Raw genomic sequence first — 20,247 nt, forward strand, 5'->3', positions numbered from 1 at the left:
TCTGATACTGCCTTTATAAAAGAGCTCAACAACAGCCAACAGTGGATCCTAAAATCTCCACAAATATTGGGTACTGTTCTCAATTGGTAAAGAAATGGTGTCATTATGAATCAGAAGCACTACATAAGTAGGCATTAAAATAATTAGGAAGGACATAATAACAAAAGATAGCAGTTTGGAGTCTGTTCTTGGATCTGCAACCACATGACCCTGGTAAAGATTTAGACTTCGAATATAATTTTAAAATGGTAATATTATACTTTCCAAGGATACTAAAAAGCATTCCAAATCCAGGCATTGGTATCACTCAAATGGCAATTTATTTGATTTAAACCAGCCAGCCTTTGGCTTGTAATTTTTCTGCTTCAATTACAAGATGTAATCACAAGAGTGTTTGCTAAAGCAAGTTTTTTCCTCATCAAATAGGGAGTCAAGGAGACCATGAAAAGCTGGTATTTTCAACTCTACATAGTGAATCTCTTTGAAGTTGGCCCCTGTTATACAAATTGAGGCACATGTATTTAAGTCACTTTCTCAAAATCGTGCAAGAGGAATCAGAAGTCAAATTTTACATGTACTTAGCACATGCAAAATTACCAGAAGAATAAGAAAAATGCCATTTGCCCTGACTCCATCAGCTCTACTCTTAGGTCCTGCAATGCATTTTGATATGGTACAATGAGGAATTCTCTATTCAGCCACATGGCATTCTTATTTTAAAAAGAAAAGAAGGGCCTCCCTGGTGGCGCAAGTGGTTGAGAGTCCGCCTGCCGATGCAGGGGATACGGGTTCGTGCCCCGGTCTGGGAGGATCCCATATGCCGCGGAGCGGCTGGGCCCGTGAGCCATGGCCGCTGAGCCTGAGAGTCCGGAGCCTGCGCGTCCGGAGCCTGTGCTCCGCAGCGGGGGAGGCCACAACAGTGAGAGGCCCGCATACCGCAAAAAAAAAAAAAAAAAAAAAAAAAAAAAAAAAAATAAATAAATAAATAAAAAGAAAAGAAAAGAAAAGAAAAAGACATTCTTTTAATTACCTTTGTAAGAGTACCAGGATACTCGGGAGAAGATTCTCATTCTGAGCCCCAAATTTAGCCAAAGCGCTCACAGCAGCTATAATGGAGCATAAAATGAAACAAGATGAATATTGGCTTCTCAGAGTCAAGCAGTAATCATTAAAAAAAAAAAATTAGAGGTGTTTCCCGTGTTCAGTTGGAATAAACTCTTATTGTTTTATTGTGAGTTTCTTGATCTTATTTCCTTGATCCATTTAAGCATAAATAGAAATCAGCAGACCCAAGAGAGCTCTGAGTAAGAAAACCCGCCATGCATTGAGGAAAAAGGATCATATGTATTCCTTATATGAGCTATCCTCCAGTCCAGCTCCTTATATACCACACTGATTAATTAAGCTCTAATCTCAAACAACCAGCCCCACACATTAAAAAACAAAAACCCAAAACTCTATTATTAAAATTCAGTGTATCAACAAAGGTTTACTGCTTACTTAACCTTTGTCAGGAGTTGTGCTAGATGCTGGAGGCAGAAAGACAAAAGACATCAAGGAGTTGTACTCCAGTGGGAAAGACAGGTAAGTAAAGAGGTAGTTACAACATAGCACAGAAAGTCCATGGTAGGACTATATCCAGGGTACTACGTGAGTAGAGAAAGGAACGTAAGTCAGAACTGGAGGAGGAGGAGACAAACAAGGAGTTGACACTTATTACCTGAGCTAAAGTTTGAAGAACAAACAGAGTTAGCCAGAGGGAAAAGGCAGGAAAACAGCATTCGAGGGAGAGAGAATAAAAAGTACCAAGGCCCTCAGGCCAGACAAGAAAGTGTGGCAAGATCCTGGGACTGGACACAGCTGAGCAAGGCTGAAGCACTAGACCTGTGCTGGAGAGCAGGAGAAAAGTGAGAGACTAGAGACAAAACAAAATTCGGTTATGCTTCAACCTCAAGGCTATTATTAACGGGTGTTAAATACAGGATGAATCTGTGTATTTGTAGCAGAGTGTACTACTCTAAATTTGTGAGATTTTATGTCTAACGACCATTTTGGTAGCAGAGTGTGGAGAATATACTGGATATGGGCGAGACTACAAGCAGTCAGACTAGTTGGGCATCTGAAATGGATGGGAGCCTAATGCAGCCCTCAGGAAATCTATGAAAAAAGACAATGAAGAAATGCATTTTGAGGAGACAGAATGGCAAGAACTTTGCCAAAGGATAGATGGGAGTTATAAAACAATGGAGTAAGGTTCTAGCCTTGCAACTGAGTGGATGATATAGGTGAGGATTTCTGTTTGGGATAGTTTGAATTTCAAGCTGAATTTAAAGTGCCTTAGATAGCCAGACATACAAGTTCATGAAAGAGACATGACTTCAATGCCACAGCATATCAGCAGAGCTCTGGAAATGATCACCAGAATGAATGTGTATGTTGAGAAGACAAACCCCTAAGGAAAACTAACGTTTTAAGGAACGGAAGAGAAGCTCTATAAATAAGACTGAGGAGTGATGGAAATATGCAGGCTATTGTGAAAACCAAGGGAAGAGAGTTTCATGAAGTGTTTAGGCAACAGTACATCAAATTGAGGTGAACAAGGGTAAGAACATTAAAGTGTCTAACTTGATTTTCCAACTGGCTTATAAATAATTTCCAAAAAAAATAGCTTCAGAAGACTTTTAAGGGAGAGAGCAAGATTATAGTGAGTTGAAGAGAAAATGGAGAGTAAGTTCATAGGGGCAGCTAGTAATAGCTCCTACAAGGTTACATAACAGGGGAAATGTGGTCAGTAGCTAGTGAGAGACAATGGATCAAAGGAAGGCTTATAGTTAGTTTTAACAGGGGAGATTTGGACCAGTTCATATGCTAAGGGGAGGAGGAAGTAAAAAAAACTCTAAGACCTGTTTAAAAAGTCACTTAAAAACTACAGAGGGCTTCCCTGGTGGCACAGCGGCTGAGAGTCCGCCTGCCGATGCAGGGGACACGGGTTCATGCCCCGGACGGGTTCATGCCCCGGTCCGGGAAGATCCCACATGCTGCAGAGCAGCTGGGCCCGTGAGCCATGGCCACTGAGCCTGCGTGTCCGGAGCCTGTGCTCCGTAACAGGAGAGGCCACAGCAGTGAGAGGCCCGCATACCACAAAAAAACCCACAAAAAACCAAAAAAAACTACAGAGGCAGAAAGACACACAAATTTCACAGACATTCATACTTCTGGCCATAACTCGGAAAAAATGGATGACGCCATCATAGTCTTCTGTCATACCGAAAGTCAAGGGTTATTTGTCTCTGATACAGGCAGAAATCAGGATGGAAATTGGAATACAAAGAAAGAGCTGTACATCTGGGGCTTAAGTGTGCTCCAAGATCCCACCATCAAACAGACGTTGCAACTTCATTTTCCAATTTCATTACCACCCCCCTGAGTTAATAAGCATTTCACAAGATCAGCAGTTACACGATTATTAGTGTTCCAATGACTCACCAGCTCTGACAGCCTCATTCTCCAGTACCACCCTATTAAAAATAAAGCGGATATACTTGGAGGGGACAGGCGTTCTGGGGCCCTCTTTGCCCAACAAATGTAGAATCTTAGTAGCCAGAACAGTGTGTTCACAGTCCTCGATGAATTCACAAAGGTGGGCTAGACCTGCCTCTTTACTCTCAGGGTTCTCTTCCACAATGCTGATTATGCAGTCCACAATGGCTCGCTTATATTCAAAGCCTCCCTGGTAAAAGAGAAAACTGCCATTCATTCTGAGGACACTTTTTGGAGAAATGCTTACACTCCAAGGCTCATGCTATAACATTCAGATTTCATTTCCCTTCCCTTATGAAAGAAACATTCAGATTTCATTTCCCTTCCCTTATGAAAGAAACAAAAGCATTTTTTCCTCCAAATGGGAAAGCCAAAGCAACAGCGTGTCAAGTAATAAGACAGAAAACAGAATTCAGCACACTATTTGAGACGCATACTGAGATGATAAAGCAAGCTGCTTTAAATACTATGGCATAAGAATTTAAGACAGCAACTTCACACGATTAAAAAGTAGTGCACCTACGTCATCTCGGAGCATGTTGGAGAGGAAAGTCATCATGACACTGTGCTTTCGAGGATATTTCTGACAGAGAGCACTAATTGCCTGTACAACCACCACCTGTAGAAAAACAAACAAAAAGGACATGCACCTTTATAATGACTACAACTACCACCTAGAGGAAAACACAGAAAGGACGTTCATCTTTATAACTTTAGCTACTTATTTACTGCAAGCTAAGAAGGCACTAAAATTAACTAAAATAACAATAATGGTTCTTCATGAAAGATAAGCAAAAGAGACCTCAGAGGAAAATAAAAAGCAATGTAAAAATGAAGTGTATTCAAGAGACCCCAGGGCTTCCCTGGTGGCGCAGTGATTGAGAGCCCGCCTGCCAATGCAGGGGACGTGGGTTCGAGCCCTGGTCCGGGAAGATCCCACATGACGCGGAGCAGCTGGGCCCTTGTGCCACAGCTGCTGAGCCTGCGTTCTGGAGCCCACGAGCCACAACTATTGAGCCCACGTACCACAACTACGGAAGCCTGTGTGCCTAAAGCCCGTGCTCTGCAACAAGAGAGGCCACCACAATGAGAGGCCCACGCACCACAACGAAGAGTAGCCCCCGCTTGCTGCAACTAGAGAAAGCCCACGAGCAAGCAATGAAGACCCGGTGCAGCCAAAAATAAATAAATAAAATAAATAAATTTAAAAAAAAAGACCCCACCCCTTTGCTCCAAGCAAATAAGCTTTGAGCATATTTTAAAATTTTACATTTAAAATTTTCACATACAAATTTTAAAGTGAACAGTAAAGATAAAAAGCTTAAAGACTGATTTCCATAGAAGAAATAGAGAAAGTTACCAAAGAACTATTTCACAAAATGGTTTCTAGGAAATTTTTACCACAACTTTAAAGACCAGTGTCAAGAAGTGAAAAGAGTGTGAAATTTTACCCTACTTGCAAGCTAACAAGTTAGACTGCTACAATTTCATGGATGATGGAAGAATACACAGGAATCCTGGATCAGAGATGAAAGACAGTTATTTAATCACAGCAAAAGCAGTAGCCAGGATATCAGCATTTGGGGGTCAGTTTCCTAAGCCCCAATCACCATAGGACAATGCAAAAAGGGCCGGATAATACCTGAGCCCACAGTAGGCTGCATTACAGGAGATTTTGAGATATGGAACTTGAATATTTTACAGTGGGCAGTAAGCATGCCAGTCCTCTATTCAGAAGGGAAACATCACCTTTATTATACTGGGCAATGAGCATGTTTGCTTTTTGCTCTAGAGGCAGGACTAGCTGTATCTTCTAGGGCTGTATGGAAAACGGCCATTTACTACTTTTAGGGAGATGCTTTATCTTTTGAGACTGGAAGAGATCTTGCACTACACAAAGGGAACAAAACTGGTATAGTAGGAAACAAAGGGCACTTAGTGCCTAATTTGCAGGGTGTGCAGAAATGTAAGAAATTTATGGAAGACTGGAGAACTGTCTGCCAACAACCAGATAGTCCCAAATCTATATATGTTGTTTCAGAGCATAGAAAATGAAGGAAAACATCCACAATCTTTTATGAAGCATTGATATATAAACCTAATAAAGATGGTATACACAAAAAGAAAAATTACAGATGGAAATCATTTATGAACATTGATGCAAAAATTCTAAGTGATACATTAGCTAACAGACTCCAACACTACAGTAAGAAAAGAACATGCCATGATGAAATGGAATTTATACTAAGAATGCAAGAATGATTCAACATTAGAAAATTAATATAATTCATCAATATTAATGAGTCTGAGGAGAAAAATCATGACTATATCCATAGATGCTGAAAAGCCTTTGATAAAATCCAACAGTCATTCCTAATAAAAATTCTTAAAAAAATAAAACAGGAATGGATGGACACTTCCATTTTACACACACACGCACACACACACACACACACCCCTCAATCGTACTGCCAGCATATTACTTAGTAGGGAACCCCAAGGGTCATTTACTTTAAGGTCAGAAACAAAACAAGGATGCTACTATCTCGACTGTTCTTTGACATTATTCCAGCACTATTAGCCAATGCAATTAGACAGGAGAAAACAATTAGAGGAATAAGAATTAGAAAATAAAAGACAAAACTATCTTTATTTACATATGATATAACAGTATAACATGGAAATCCTAGAGAATTGATGATAAAACTAACTCAGTAAAATAATTCAGCAAGGTAGCAGGCTGTAAAGTTAAAATGCAAAAAGAATACTATTCATATACACAAATAATAACCAGTTAGAAGACACAATGAGTAGAAAAAGATTTATAACAGCAATAATAAAGTACATAAAAGAATTTTTAAAACATTCAAATCTAATATAAAAAATACTATAAAATATTCATGAAAGGCACAAAAGTAGACTTCAACAAATTAAGAAATATCCTTTTTCTTCATTAGGATATCTCAACATCATTAAGATATTTGTTCTCCCCTAAGAAAACTTATAAATTTAATGTGATCCCAATAAAAATGCCAATAAGTTTTTTTTGTGTGTTTTGTTTTTTTTGCCGCACCATGCAGCATGTGGGATCTTAGTTCCCCGACCAGGGATCAAACCCATGCCCACTGCAGTGGAAGCAGAGTCTTAACTACTGGACTGCCAGGGAAGTCCTGAGATTTTTTTTAAATGAAGCTAGACAAGTTAATACTAAAATTCTTAAGGAAATATAAACATGTAAGAACAGCTAGGGAAACAATGAAAATAAAGAGCTATGAGAGGAGACTAACAGATATTAAAACATCCTTACAAGGCTTCTATATTTAAAATAGCGTGTAGTACTGATGCATGAATAGGTAAAGAGAACAAAAGAATAGAATAGAAAGCCCCCAAATAGACCCAAGTACACATGGAACTTTAGTATATGATAAAGGTAATATCTCAAATACTGGGCAAAGACAGACCTTTAAATAAAATTTTGGGGGGCAACTGGATAGTCATTGGAAAAGGATAAGATTAGATCCACTTCTCATTCTACATACAATAATAAAATCCAATGGATCAGAGATTTAAATGTAAAACATGAAACTATACATATACTAGAAGAAAACATAGGTGAATTCTTATTCACCCATTCAGATTCTATAGTCTGAAGAGAAAGGCTTTCTAACTATTACTCAAAAGCCCAATGTAATAAAAGAAAAGATCAACAAAAGAAGATCTGGCACATATATACAATGGAATATTACTCAGCCATAAAAAGAAATGAAATTGAGTTATTTGTAGTGACGTGGATGGACCTAGAGTGTGTCATACAGAGTGAAGTAAGTCAGAAAGAGAAAAACAAATACTGTATGCTAACACATATATATGGAATCTAAAAAAAAAAAAAAAGTGGTCATGAAGAACCCAAGGGCAGGGCAGGAGTAAAGACGCAGACCTACTAGAGAATGGACTTGAGGACATGGGGAGGGGGAAGGGTAAGCTGGGACAAAGTGAGAGAGTGGCATGGACATATATACACTACCAAATGTAAAACCGATATCTAGTGGGAAGCAGCCACATAGCACAGGGAGATCAACTTGGTGCTTTGTGACCACCTAGAGGGGTGGGATAGGGAGGGTGGGAGAGAGGGAGACACAAGAGGGAAGAGATATGGGGATATATGTATATGTATAACTGATTCACTTTGTTATAAAGCAGAAACTAACACACCATTGTAAAGCAATTATACTCCAATAAAGATGTAAAAAAAAGATCAACAAATTTGACTACATAAAAATTAAAAACTTGTGCATGACAAAAGACATCATAAGGAAAGTCAAAAGACAAATGACAAACTGGGAGAAAATATCGTAACACGTTTCACAGGTGAAGAATAAATATCCCTAATATACAAAAAACTTTAACTGAGGAAACAAAAGACCAAAAATCTTATAGAAAATGGGGAAAAGACATGAGCAGACAATATTAAGAAAGAGATTTTAAATGATCTTTAAAATATGCAAAAATGTTTACCTTCCCTCATCATAAGAGAAATTCAAATTAAAACTACACTGAGATACCCTTTCTCACCCAACTGATTGGAAAAACTTCAAAATACAATATATGTACTCTATTGGTAAGGCTATGGGGAAACTGGCACTCTTTCACACTGCTGGTAGAATTAAACATTCTCTACAAAACTACATACTTATTTACCTTTCAACCTAGTATATGAACTTCTAGGAATTTACCCTGAGGATACACCTCCAAAATTTCAAGAAAACACATGCAGAAAGTTATCCACTGCATTATTTGTAATCACAAAATACTGCAGACTATCTAAATGTCCAAACATAGGAGATTCATTCAATAAACTATATTACAAAATGACCTTCATAACCTCCCAAGGTTTCCCAAAGATTCAAAATGTCTACTTGAATATACAGGCTATGTTTGTTTTTTAAAAGTAGATAAATACAAGAAGAGAGTCTACAGAGTCAGCTATACCTCTTGACTGAGAATTAAATAAAAATGAAGGAATAATATCTTTTTACTTTAATTCTTCTAACTGAAATTTATTGCTATTTTGATTATCTCTGACACATTCTCACCAGTTCTCTTCAACACTGTATTGGAAGTCCCAGCCATTTTAATAAGGCAAGAAAAAGAAAGGAAAGGTATTTGGATTGGAAATGAAGTAAAAATGTCTCCATTTATAGATAATATGATTATTTATATGGACAATCCTAAGGAATGCATATAACAACTACTAGAACCAATAAGGGGACTCAGCAAGGATACCGAATTATGGGAGAGTTAAAAAAACAAAAGTTTTTGTCTTTTTTTTGCGGTACGCAGGCCTCTCACTGTTGTGGTCTCTCCCGTTGCGGAGCACAGGCTCCGGGATGCACAGGCTCAGTGGCCATGGCTCATGGGCCCAGCTGCTCCACGGCATGTGGGATCTTCCCAGACTAGGGCATGAACCCACGTTCCCTGCATCAGCAGGTGGACTCTCAACCACTGCGCCACCATGGAAGCCCCAAAAAAGTATTTTTAATATACTAGTAGCAAACAATGAAATACAAATGTTAATAAAATGGAATTTAAAAAGCATAAAATATTTATACATAAATTTAACAAAAGACGTGCAAGACCTCTAGAATAAATGCTATAAAACACTGCTCAGAGAAAACAAAGAAAACCTAAATAAAGGAAGAGGTATACCATATTCATAAAGTGGAAGAATAAATAATATTAAGCTATCAATTCTCCTCAAATTGATTATAGCTTCAACACAACCCCAATCACAATCCTAGAAGGCTTTGTTTTACAGAAATTATAAGCTGGTTCTAAATTGTATATGGAAACAGGAACTAGAATATTAAAAAAAAGGACAAAGTTGGAAGACCACACATTTAAGAGGTGCCATAAAGCTACATTAATCGATACACTGAGGTACTGGCATAGGATTGACAAATAGTTCGATAGAATTTGATACGGATCCCAGAAATACACCTACAATTATATGGTTATCTGCTTTTTAGACAAAGATGCCAAGGCACTCCAATGGGGAAAGAGAAGTGTTTTAAACAAATTATGCTAGAATGACTGGTAATCAGTATGGAAAAAAACTGAACTTATCACACACAAATATTAATTCAAGTTGGATCATAGACCAAAATGTAAAAGCTAAAACTGTAAAACATTTACAATAAAACATAGGAAAATATCTTTAAGACCTGGAAATAGACAAAAGATTTTTAGGACACAGGAAGCAATAACTGTGAAGGAAAAAAATTAATAAATTAGACTTCATAAATATTTAAAACTTCTGCTCATCAAAAGACACTGTTAAGATAACAAAATAGGGAACTGAAACAAGATGGCGGAGTAGAAGGACGTGCCCTCACTGCCTCTTGTGAGAACACCAGAATCACAACTAGCTGCTGGACAATCATCGACAGGAAGACACTGGAACTCACCAAAAAAGATACCCCACATCCAAAGACAAAGGAGAAGCCACAATGAGATGGTAGGAAGGGCGCAATCACAGTAAAATCAAATCCTGTAACTGCTGGGTGGTTGACTCACAGACTGGAGAACACTTAAACCACAGAAGTCCACCAACTGGAGTGAACGTTCTGAGCCCCACGTCAGGCTTCCCAACCTGGGGGTCCGGCAACGGGAGGAGGAATTCCTAGAGAATCAGACTTTGAAGGCTAGTGGGATTTGACTGCAGGACTTTGACAGGATGGGGGGAAACAGAAACTCCACTCTTGGAGGGCACACACAAAGTAGTGTGTGCATCGGGACCCAGGGGAAGGAGCAGTGACCCCAGGGGAGACTGAACCAGACCTACCTGCTAGTGTTGGAGGGTCTACTGCAGAGGAGCGGGGTGCTGTGGCTCACCATGGGGACAAGGACCCTGGCAGCATAAGTTCTGGGAGTACTCCTTGGCATGAGCCCTCCCAGAGTCTGCCATTAGCCCCAACAAAGAGGCCAGGTACGCTCCAGTGTTGGGTTGCTTCAGGCCAAACAAACAACAGGTTGGGAACCCAACCCCACGCATCAGCAGTCAAGCAGATTAAAATTTTACTGATCTCTGCCCACCAGAGAAAGAGTCAGCTCTACCCACCATGAGTCCCTCCCATCAGGAAACTGGCACAAGACTCTTAGATAACCTCATCCACCAGAGGGCAGACAGCAGAAGCTAGAAGAACTACAATCCTGCAGCCTGTGGAACAAAAACCACATTCACAGAAAGATAGACAAGATGAAAAGGCAGAGGGCTATGTACCAGATGAAGGAACAAGATAAAACCCAAGAAAAACAACTAAAGTAGGTGGAGATAGGCAACCTTCTAGAAAAAGAATTCAGAATAATGATAGTGAAGATGATCCAGGTCCTCGGAAAAACAATGGAGGCAAAGATTGACAAGAAGCAAGAAATATTTAACAAAGCACTAGGAGAATTAAAGAACAAACAAACAGAGATGAACAATATGATAACTGAAATGAAAACTACACTAGAAGGAGTCGATAGCAGAATAACTGAGGCAGAAGAATGGATAAGAGACCTGGAAGACAGAATGGTGGAATTCACTGCGGCAGAACAGAATAAAGAAAAAAGAATGAAAAGAAATGAAGACAGCCTAAGAGACCTCTGGGACAACATTAAACGCAACAACATTCGCATTATAGGGGTCCCAGAAGAAGACAGAAAGGACCAGAGAAAATATTTGAAGAGATAATAGTTGAAAACTTCCCTAACATGGGAAAGGAAATAGCCACCCAAGTCCAGGAAGCACAGAGAGTCCCATATAGGATAAACCCAAGGAGAAACACGCCGAGACACATAGTAATCAAATTGGCAAAAATTAAAGACAAAGAAAATTACTGAAAGCGGCAAGGGAAAAACAACAAATAACATACAAGGGAACTCCCATAAGGTTAAGAGCTGATTTCTCAGCAGAAACTCTACAAGACAGAAGGGAGTGGCATGATATACTTAAAGTGATGAAAGGGAAGAACCTACAACCAAGATTACTCTACCCGGCAAGAATCTCATTCAGATTTGATGAAGAAATTAAAACGCTTACAGATAAGCAAAAGCTGAGAGAATTCAGCACCACCAAACAAGCTCTACAACAAATGCTAAAGGAATTTCTCTAAGTGGGAAAAACAAGAGGAGAAAAGGACCTACAAAAACAAACCCAAAACAACTAAGAAAATGGTCATAGAAACATACATATCAATAATTACCTTAAAGGTGAATGGATTAAATGCTCCAACCAAAAGACAGGGGCTTGCTGAATGGATACAAAACAAGACCCATATATATGCTGTCTACAAGAGACCACTTCAGACCTAGGGACACATACAGACTGAAAGTGGGGGTATGGAAACAGATATTCCATGCAAATGGAAATCAAAAGAAAGCTGGAGTAGCAATACTCATATGAGATAAAATAGACTTTAAAGTAAGAATGGTATAAGAGACAAGGAAGGACACTACATAATGATCAAGGGATCAATCCAAGAAGAAGATATAACAATTATAAATATATATGTACCCAACAAAGGAGCACCTCGATACATAAGGCAACTGCTAACAGCTGTAAAAGAGGAAATCGACAGTAACAAAATAATAGTGGGGGACTTTAACACCTCACTTACACCAATGGACAGATCATCCAAAATGAAAATAAATAAGGAAACAGAAGCTTTAAGGGGCACAATAGACCAGATAGATTTAACTGATATTTATAGGACATTCCATCCAAAAACAGCAGATTACACTTTCTTCTCAAGTGTGCACAGAACATTCTCCAGGAGAGATCACATCTTGGGTCACAAACCAAGCCTCAGTAAATTTAAGAATATTGAAATCATACCAAGCATCTTTTCTGAACACAACACTGTGAGATTAGAAATGAATTACAGGGAAAAAAACGTAAAAACACAAAAACATGGAGGCTAAACAATACGTTACTAAATAACCAAGAGATCACTGAAGAAATCAGAGGAAATCAAAAAATACCTAGAGACAAATGACAATGAAAACACGATGATCCAAAACCTATGGGATGCAGCAAAAGCAGTTCTAAGAGGGAAGTTTATAGCTATACAAGCCAACCTCAAGAAACAAGAAAAATCTCAAAAAAGCAATCTAACCTTACACCTAAAGGAACTAGAGAAAGAAGAATAAACAAAACCCAAAGTTAGCAGAAGGAAAGAAATCATAAAGATCAGAGCAGAAATAAATGAAGTAGAAACAAAGAAAACAATAGCAAAGATCAATAAAACTAAAAGCTGGTTCTTTGAGAAGATAAACAAAATTGATAAAGCATTAGCCAGACTCATCAAGAAAAAGAGGGAGAGGACTCAAATCAATAAAATTAGAAATGAAAAAGGAGAAGTTACAACAGACACCACAGAAATACAAAGCATCCTAAGAGACTACTACAAGCAACTCTATGCCAATAAAATGGACAACCTGGAAGAAATGGACAAATTCTTAGAAAGGTATATATAACCTTCCAAGACTGAACCAGGAAGAAACAGAAAATATGAACAGACCAATCACAAGTAATGAAATTGAAACTGTGATTAAAAATCTTCCAGCAAACAAAAGTCCTGGACCTGATGCCTTCACAGGTGAATTCTATCAAACATTTAGAGAAGAGCTAATGCCCATCCTTCTCAAACTCTTCCAAAAAATTGCAGAGGAAGGAACACTCCCAAACTCATTCTGTGAGGCCACCATCACCCTGATAACCAAAAACCAGACAAAGATACTACAAAAAAAGAAAATCACAGACCAATATCACTGATGAATATAGATGCAAAAATCCTCAACAAAATACTATGAAACAGACTCCAACAACACATTAAAAGGATCATACACCATTATCAAGTGGGATTTATCCCAGGGATGCAAGGATTTCAATGTGATACACCATATTAACAAATTGAAGAATAAAAACCATATGATCATCTCAATAGATGCAGAAAAAGCTTTTGACAAAATTCAACACCCATTTATGATAAAAACTCTCCAGAAAGGGCATAGAGGGAGCCTACCTCAACATAATAAAGGCCATATACAACAAACCAACAGCAAACATCATTCTCAATGGTGAAAAACTGAAAGCATTTCCTCTAAGATCAGGAACGAGACAAGGATGTCCACTCTCACTACTATTATTCAACATAGCTTTGGAAGTCCTAGCCACGGCAATCAGAAAAGAAAAAGAAATAAAAGGAACACAAATTGGAAAAGAAGAAGTAAAACTGTCACTGTTTGCAGATGACATGATACGATACATAGAGAATCCTAAAAATGCCACCAGAAAACTACTAGAGCTAATGAATGAATTTGGTAAAGTTGCAGGATACAAAATTAACGCACAGAAATCTCTTGCATTCCTATACACTAATGATGAAAAATCTGAAAGAGAAATTAAGGAAACACTCCCATTTACCACTGCAACAAAAAGAATAAAATACCTAGGAATAAATCTACCTAGGGAGACAGAAGACCTGTATGCAGAAAACTGTAAGACACTGATGAAAGAAATTAAAGATGATACCAACAGATGGTGAGATATACCATGTTCTTGGATTGGAAGAATCAATACTGTGAAAATGACTATACTACCCAAAGCAATCTACAGATTCAATGCAATCCCTATCAAATTACCAATGGCATTTTTTACGTAACCAGAACAAAAAATCTTAAAATTTGTATGGAGACACAAAAGACCCGGAATAGCCAAAGCAGTCTTGAGGGAAAACAACAGAGCTGGAGGAATCAGACTCCCTGACTTCAGACTATACTACAAAGCTACAGTAATCAAGACAATATGGTACTGGCACAAGAAATGAAACATAGATAAATGGAACAAGATAGAAAGCCCAGAGATAAACCCACACACCTATGACAAAGGAGGCAAAGATATAAAATGGAGAAAAGACAGTCTCTTCAATAAGTGGTGCTGGGAAAACTGGACAGCTACATGTAAAAGAATGAAATTAGAACACTCCCTAACACCATACACAAAAATAAACTCAAAATGGATTCGAGACCTAAATGTAAGACCAGACACTATAAAACTTTTAGAGGGAAACATAAGAAGAACACTCTTTGACATAAATCACAGCAAGATCTTTTTTGATTCCCCTCCTAGAGTAATGGAAATGAAAACAAAAATAAACAAATGGGACCTAATGAAACTTCAAAGCTTTTGCACAGCAAAGGAAACCGTAAACAAGACAAACACACAACCCTCAGAATGGGAGAAAATATTTGCAAACGAATCAACGGACAAAGGATTAATCTCCAAAATATATAAACAGCGCACACAGCTCAATATTAAAAAAACAAACACTCAATCCAAAAATGGGCAGAAGACCTAAATAGACCTTTCTCCAAAAAAGACATACAGGTGGCCAAGAAGTGCATGAAAAGCTGCTCATCACTAATTATTAGTGAAATGCAAATCAAAACCACAATGAGGGATCACCTCACAGCAGTTAGAATGCGCATCATCAGAAAATCTACAAACAACAAATGCTGGAGAGGGTGTGGAGTAAAGGGAACCCTCTTGCACTGTTGGTGGGAATATAAATTGATACCGCCACTATGGAGAACAGTATGGAGGTTCCTTAAAAAACTAAAACTAGAATTACCATATGATCCAGCAATCCCACTACTGGGCATATACCCAGAGAAAATCATAATTCAAAAAGACACATGCACCCCAATGTTCATTGCAGCACTGTTTACAATAGCCAGGTTATGGAAGCAACCTAAATGCCCATCTACAGAGGAATGGATAAACAAGATGTGGTACATATATACAATGGAATATTACTCAGCCATAAAAAGGAACGAAATTGGGTCATTTGCTGAGACATGGATGGATCTAGAGAGTGTCATACAGAGTGAAGTAAGTCAGAAAGAGAAAAACAAATATTGTATATTAACGGATATATGTGGAACCTAGAAAAATGGTACAGATGAACCAGTTTGCAGAGCAGAAATTGAGACACAGATGTAGAGAACAAATGTATGGACAACAAAGGGGAAAGCCGTTCGGGGGTGGGGGTGGTGGTGTGATAAATTGGGCGATTGGGATTGACATGTATACACTGATGTGTATAAAACTGATGACTAATAAAAACCTGTTGTATTAAAAAAAATGTGCCTTCCTGATAAAATGTTTAAAATAAAAAAAGAAAACATTGTCTTGCATTAAGAAATACTTATTTGAAGTTCACAATTAACTTCAGTTTTGATTATTTTCCTTTTTAAAGTTCAAAATTTATTTTTATGGGCCTCCCTGGTGGCGCAAGTGGTTGAGAGTCCGCCTGCCGATGCAGGGGATACGGGTTCGTGCCCCGGTCTGGGAGGATCCCATATGCCGCGGAGCGGCTGGGCCCGTGAGCCATGGCCGCGGAGCCTGCGCGTCCGCAGCCTGTGCTCCGCAACGGGGGAGGCCACAACAGTGAGAGGCCCGCATACCGCAAAAAAAAAAAAAAAAAAAAAAAAAAAAAAATTTATTTTTATATTGTTAATTTTAAAATAATATGTATAGTATGATTATATTTCTATTAATTTTTTTCTGAATATATCTAGCTCTTCATTTACCCAGCTGCACATATACAGAGCTATATTTAGAATCATGTTTAACAAATATCAAAGTTGTTCTGGGGTATTGAGATTGTGGATAATTTTTAGCTGTTTTTTCGGTGATTTATTTATATTCTTCATAAATATGTCATGTACATCTCTATTTTTAATAAGAATTATTATTTTTAAAAAGCAAATAAAGGGGGCTTCCCTGGTGGCGCGGTGGTTGAGAGTCCGCCTGCCGATGCAGGGGACACAGGTTCGTGCCCCGGTCCGGGAGGATCCCGCGTGCCGCGGAGCGGCTGGGCCCGTGAGCCATGGCCGCTGAGCCTGCGTGTCTGGAGCCTGTGCTCCGCAACGGGAGAGGCCACAACGGTGAGAGGCCCACGTACCGCAAAAAAAAAAAAAAAAAAAAAAAAGCAAATAAGGGCTTCCCTGGTGGAGTAGTGGTTGAGAGTCTGCCTGCCGATGCAGGGGACACGGGTTCGTGCCCCAGTCCGGGAAGATCCCACATGCCATGGAGCAGCTGGGCCCGTGAGCCATGGCCTCTGAGCCTGCGCGTCTGGAGCCTGTGCTCCGCAACGGGAGAGGCCTCAACAGTGAGAGGCCCGCGTACCGCAAAAAAAAAAAAAAAAAAAAGCAAAAAAATTTATTGAAAAAAAAAAGAAATGAAATAGGTAAGCCAGCGAATGGGAGAAAACATGCTCATATTTGAACTCTTACCTTGAACTCATCTGAGATTTCAGACACAAAGGATGATATCTGCTTCATGAGCCTGTCCACACTGCTCTCACTTCCTGTTTTGAGGAGTGTAGTAATGGCCAGGGTAGCAATGCTTCTGTTTGAGTCTGTGATCAAGTTTTCTAAGTCCAGATTGCAGGCAGTAACAGCAGAGGGGTGCTTCATTGCCACCTTGCAAAAGGGCGAGAAAAAAATTAAGCAAACTGCTACTGATAAAGACCAGAACTTTAAAAAATAAAAGAAGATGAAAATAGAAATTTTTTTTTTTACTTTAAAAACTGGAATTTTATTTCCTTTATTTGTAATTTCTATTTGGGTCTCCCCTTATAATATGATCATCACCATTAATTACACAGTTGTGCAAAACCAGAATCAGGAATTTAAAAGTTTCCTTTTTTTTATTCACAACTCACACACACACACTGTATTTTATTTTTACAAGAGATAAATAAACTGACACCAAGCATTGTAAATGGATGACCACAACAAAAGCAACAATGATTGCAATTACCAAACACGAAACACACTCATACTATGTCATAATATTGACATTCAGTGCAGTAATCCTCCACTGTAACAGTTCCTTTACTTTGCAGTGAAAATTAATTTGTATATTTTTTGCCTCTGAATCCTTGTGGGATTTTTTTTATTCAAACAGAAAGTCACAAAAATTACAATCATCCTCATCAGTTCACTCAGTCCCATGTAATTAATTTTTTTTCATCTTGATCTTTTGTTAGCACTTTTATGAATTCATCAGTTTTCCATTAGAGTTCTGAAAATGCTTATTCATTCAGTTCAGCAGTAGTCAGTTACCAGAAACCTGTACTTGTCAGTCTTTTCCATGAATTCCTTGAAGATGAAACCCTTTTATAGGAACATTTTTGTGAAAGCATCAGAGTACACCCAGAACTGTCTGTAAATGACAAAACACTTAAAAATGACCACGATTGGGGCTTCCCTGGTGGCGCAGTGGTTGACAATCTACCTGCTAATGCAGGGGACATGGGTTCAAGCCCTGGTCTGGGAAGATCCCACATGCCGCAGAGCAACTAGGCCTGTGAGCCACAACTACTGAGTCTGCGCGTCTGGAGCCTGTGCTCTGCAACAAGAGAGGCCGCGATAGTGAGAGGTCCATGCACCGCGATGAAGAGTGGCCCCTGCATACCACAACTAGAGAAAGCGCTCCCACAGAAATGAAGACCCAACACAGCTAAAAAATAAATTAATTAATTTTAAAAAATTACCATGGTTAAAGATTTGATGAAAGTTCATAATACTGCAATTGACAAGGAAATTTAGTTATTTCTGAGATACACATTTTAAAGTAATAACTAGAATTATGACTTAAAACATTATACCAGAACATATAAGATTTTCAGAAATTTTATGTAATGTTTGAAACATTTATATTAACATATTTCCATACAAATAACCCAAAGAAAGTTTAGTATTACTTGTTTTTTTATGTGTTTCTTTGTTTTTTTATACTGCAGGTTCCTATTAGTCATCAATTTTATACACATCAGTGTATACATGCCAATCCCAATCGCCCAATTCAGCACACCACCATCCCCATCCCACTGTGGTTTTCCCCCCTTGGTTTCCATATGTTTGTTCTCTACATCTGTGTCTCAACTTCTGCCCTGCAAACCGGTTCATCTGTACCATTTTTCTAGGTTCCACATATATCCGTTAATATACGATATTTCTTTTTCGCTTTCTGACTTACTTCACTCTCTATGACAGCCTCTAGATCCATCCATGTCTCAACAAATGACTCAATTTTGTTCCTTTTTATGGCTGAGTAATATTCCATTGTATATATGTACATCTTCTTTATCCATTCATCTGTTGATGGGCATTTAGGTTGCTTCCATGTCTGGCTATTATAAATAGTGCTGCAATGAACATTGGGATGCATGTGTCTTTTTGAATTATGGTTTTCTCTGGGTATATGCCCAGTAGTGGGACTGCTGGATCATATGGTAATTCTAGTTTTAGTTTTTTAAGGAACCTCCATACTGTTCTCCATAGTGGCTGTATCAATTTACATTCCTACCAACAGTGCAAGAGGGTTCTCTTTTCTCCACACCCTCTAGAGCATTTGCTGTTTGTAGATTTTCGGATGATGTGCGTTCTAACTGCTGTGAGGTGATCCCTCATTGTGGTTTTGATTTGCATTTCTCTAATAATTAGTGATGAGCAGCCTTTCATGTGCTTCTTGGCCATCTGTATCTCTTCTTTGGAGAAAGGTCTATTTAGGTCTTCTGCCTATTTTTGGATTGGGTTGTTTATTTCTTTAATATTGAGCTGCATGAGCTGTTTATATATTTTGGAGATTAATCCTTTGTCCATTGATTCGTTTGCAAATATTTTCTCCCATTCTCAGGGCTGTCTTTTCATCTTGTTTATGGTTTCCTTTGCTGTGCAAAAAGCTTTGAAGTTTCACTAGGTCCCATTTGTTTATTTTTGTTCTTATTTCCATTACTCTAGGAGGGGAATCAAAAAAGATCTTGCTATGGTTTATGTCAAACAGTGTTCTTCCTATGTTTTCCTCTAAAAGTTTTATAGTGTCTGGTCTTACATTTAGGTCTCAAATCCATTTTGAATTTATTTTTGTGTATGGTGTTAGGGAGTGTTCTAATTTCATTCTTTTACATGTAGCTGTCCAGTTTTCCCAGCACCACTTATTGAAGAGACTGTCTTTTCTCCATTTTATATCTTTGCCTCCTTTGTCATAGGTGTGTGGGTTTATCTCTGGGCTTTCTATCTTGTTCCATTTATCTATGTTTCATTTCTTGTGCCAGTACCATATTGTCTTGATTACTGTAGCTTTGTAGTATAGTCTGAAGTCAGGGAGTCTGATTCCTCCAGCTCTGTTGTTTTCCCTCAAGACTGCTTTGGCTATTCCGGGTCTTTTGTGTCTCCATACAAATTTTAAGATTTTTTGTTCTGGTTACGTAAAAAATGCCATTGGTAATTTGATAGGGATTGCATTGAATCTGTAGATTGCTTTGGGTAGTATAGTCATTTTCACAGTATTGATTCTTCCAATCCAAGAACATGGTATATCTCACCATCTGTTGGTATCATCTTTAATTTCTTTCATCAGTGTCTTACAGTTTTCTGCATACAGGTCTTCTGTCTCCCTAGGTAGATTTATTCCTAGGTATTTTATTCTTTTTGTTGCAGTGGTAAATGGGAGTGTTTCCTTAATTTCTCTTTCAGATTTTTCATCATTAGTGTATAGGAATGCAAGAGATTTCTGTGCGTTAATTTTGTATCCTGCAACTTTACCAAATTCATTCATTAGCTCTAGTAGTTTTCTGGTGGCATTTTTAGGATTCT

The 20,247-nt window shown here is 38.4% G+C and overlaps 1 protein-coding gene across 2 annotated transcripts in view; it reads right to left on the reverse strand.

The window, feature by feature from the left end:
* COPG2 (COPI coat complex subunit gamma 2) overlaps window positions 1–20,247 on the reverse strand; it is a 139,060-nt gene that overhangs the window by 44,952 nt on the left and 73,861 nt on the right. For both annotated transcript variants that reach the window (XM_060107457.1, XM_060107458.1), the window contains exons 12-15: window positions 16,879–17,067; window positions 4,064–4,159; window positions 3,487–3,730; window positions 1,031–1,106 (exon numbers count right to left, since the gene is read on the reverse strand). In XM_060107457.1, the coding sequence (XP_059963440.1) occupies window positions 1,031–1,106; window positions 3,487–3,730; window positions 4,064–4,159; window positions 16,879–17,067 (605 nt within the window). The remainder of the gene's footprint in view (window positions 1–1,030; window positions 1,107–3,486; window positions 3,731–4,063; window positions 4,160–16,878; window positions 17,068–20,247) is intronic.

This window comes from Mesoplodon densirostris, chromosome 9, assembly GCF_025265405.1.
Source record: "Mesoplodon densirostris isolate mMesDen1 chromosome 9, mMesDen1 primary haplotype, whole genome shotgun sequence".
In the NCBI taxonomy this organism is placed as follows: Eukaryota; Metazoa; Chordata; class Mammalia; order Artiodactyla; family Ziphiidae; genus Mesoplodon; species Mesoplodon densirostris.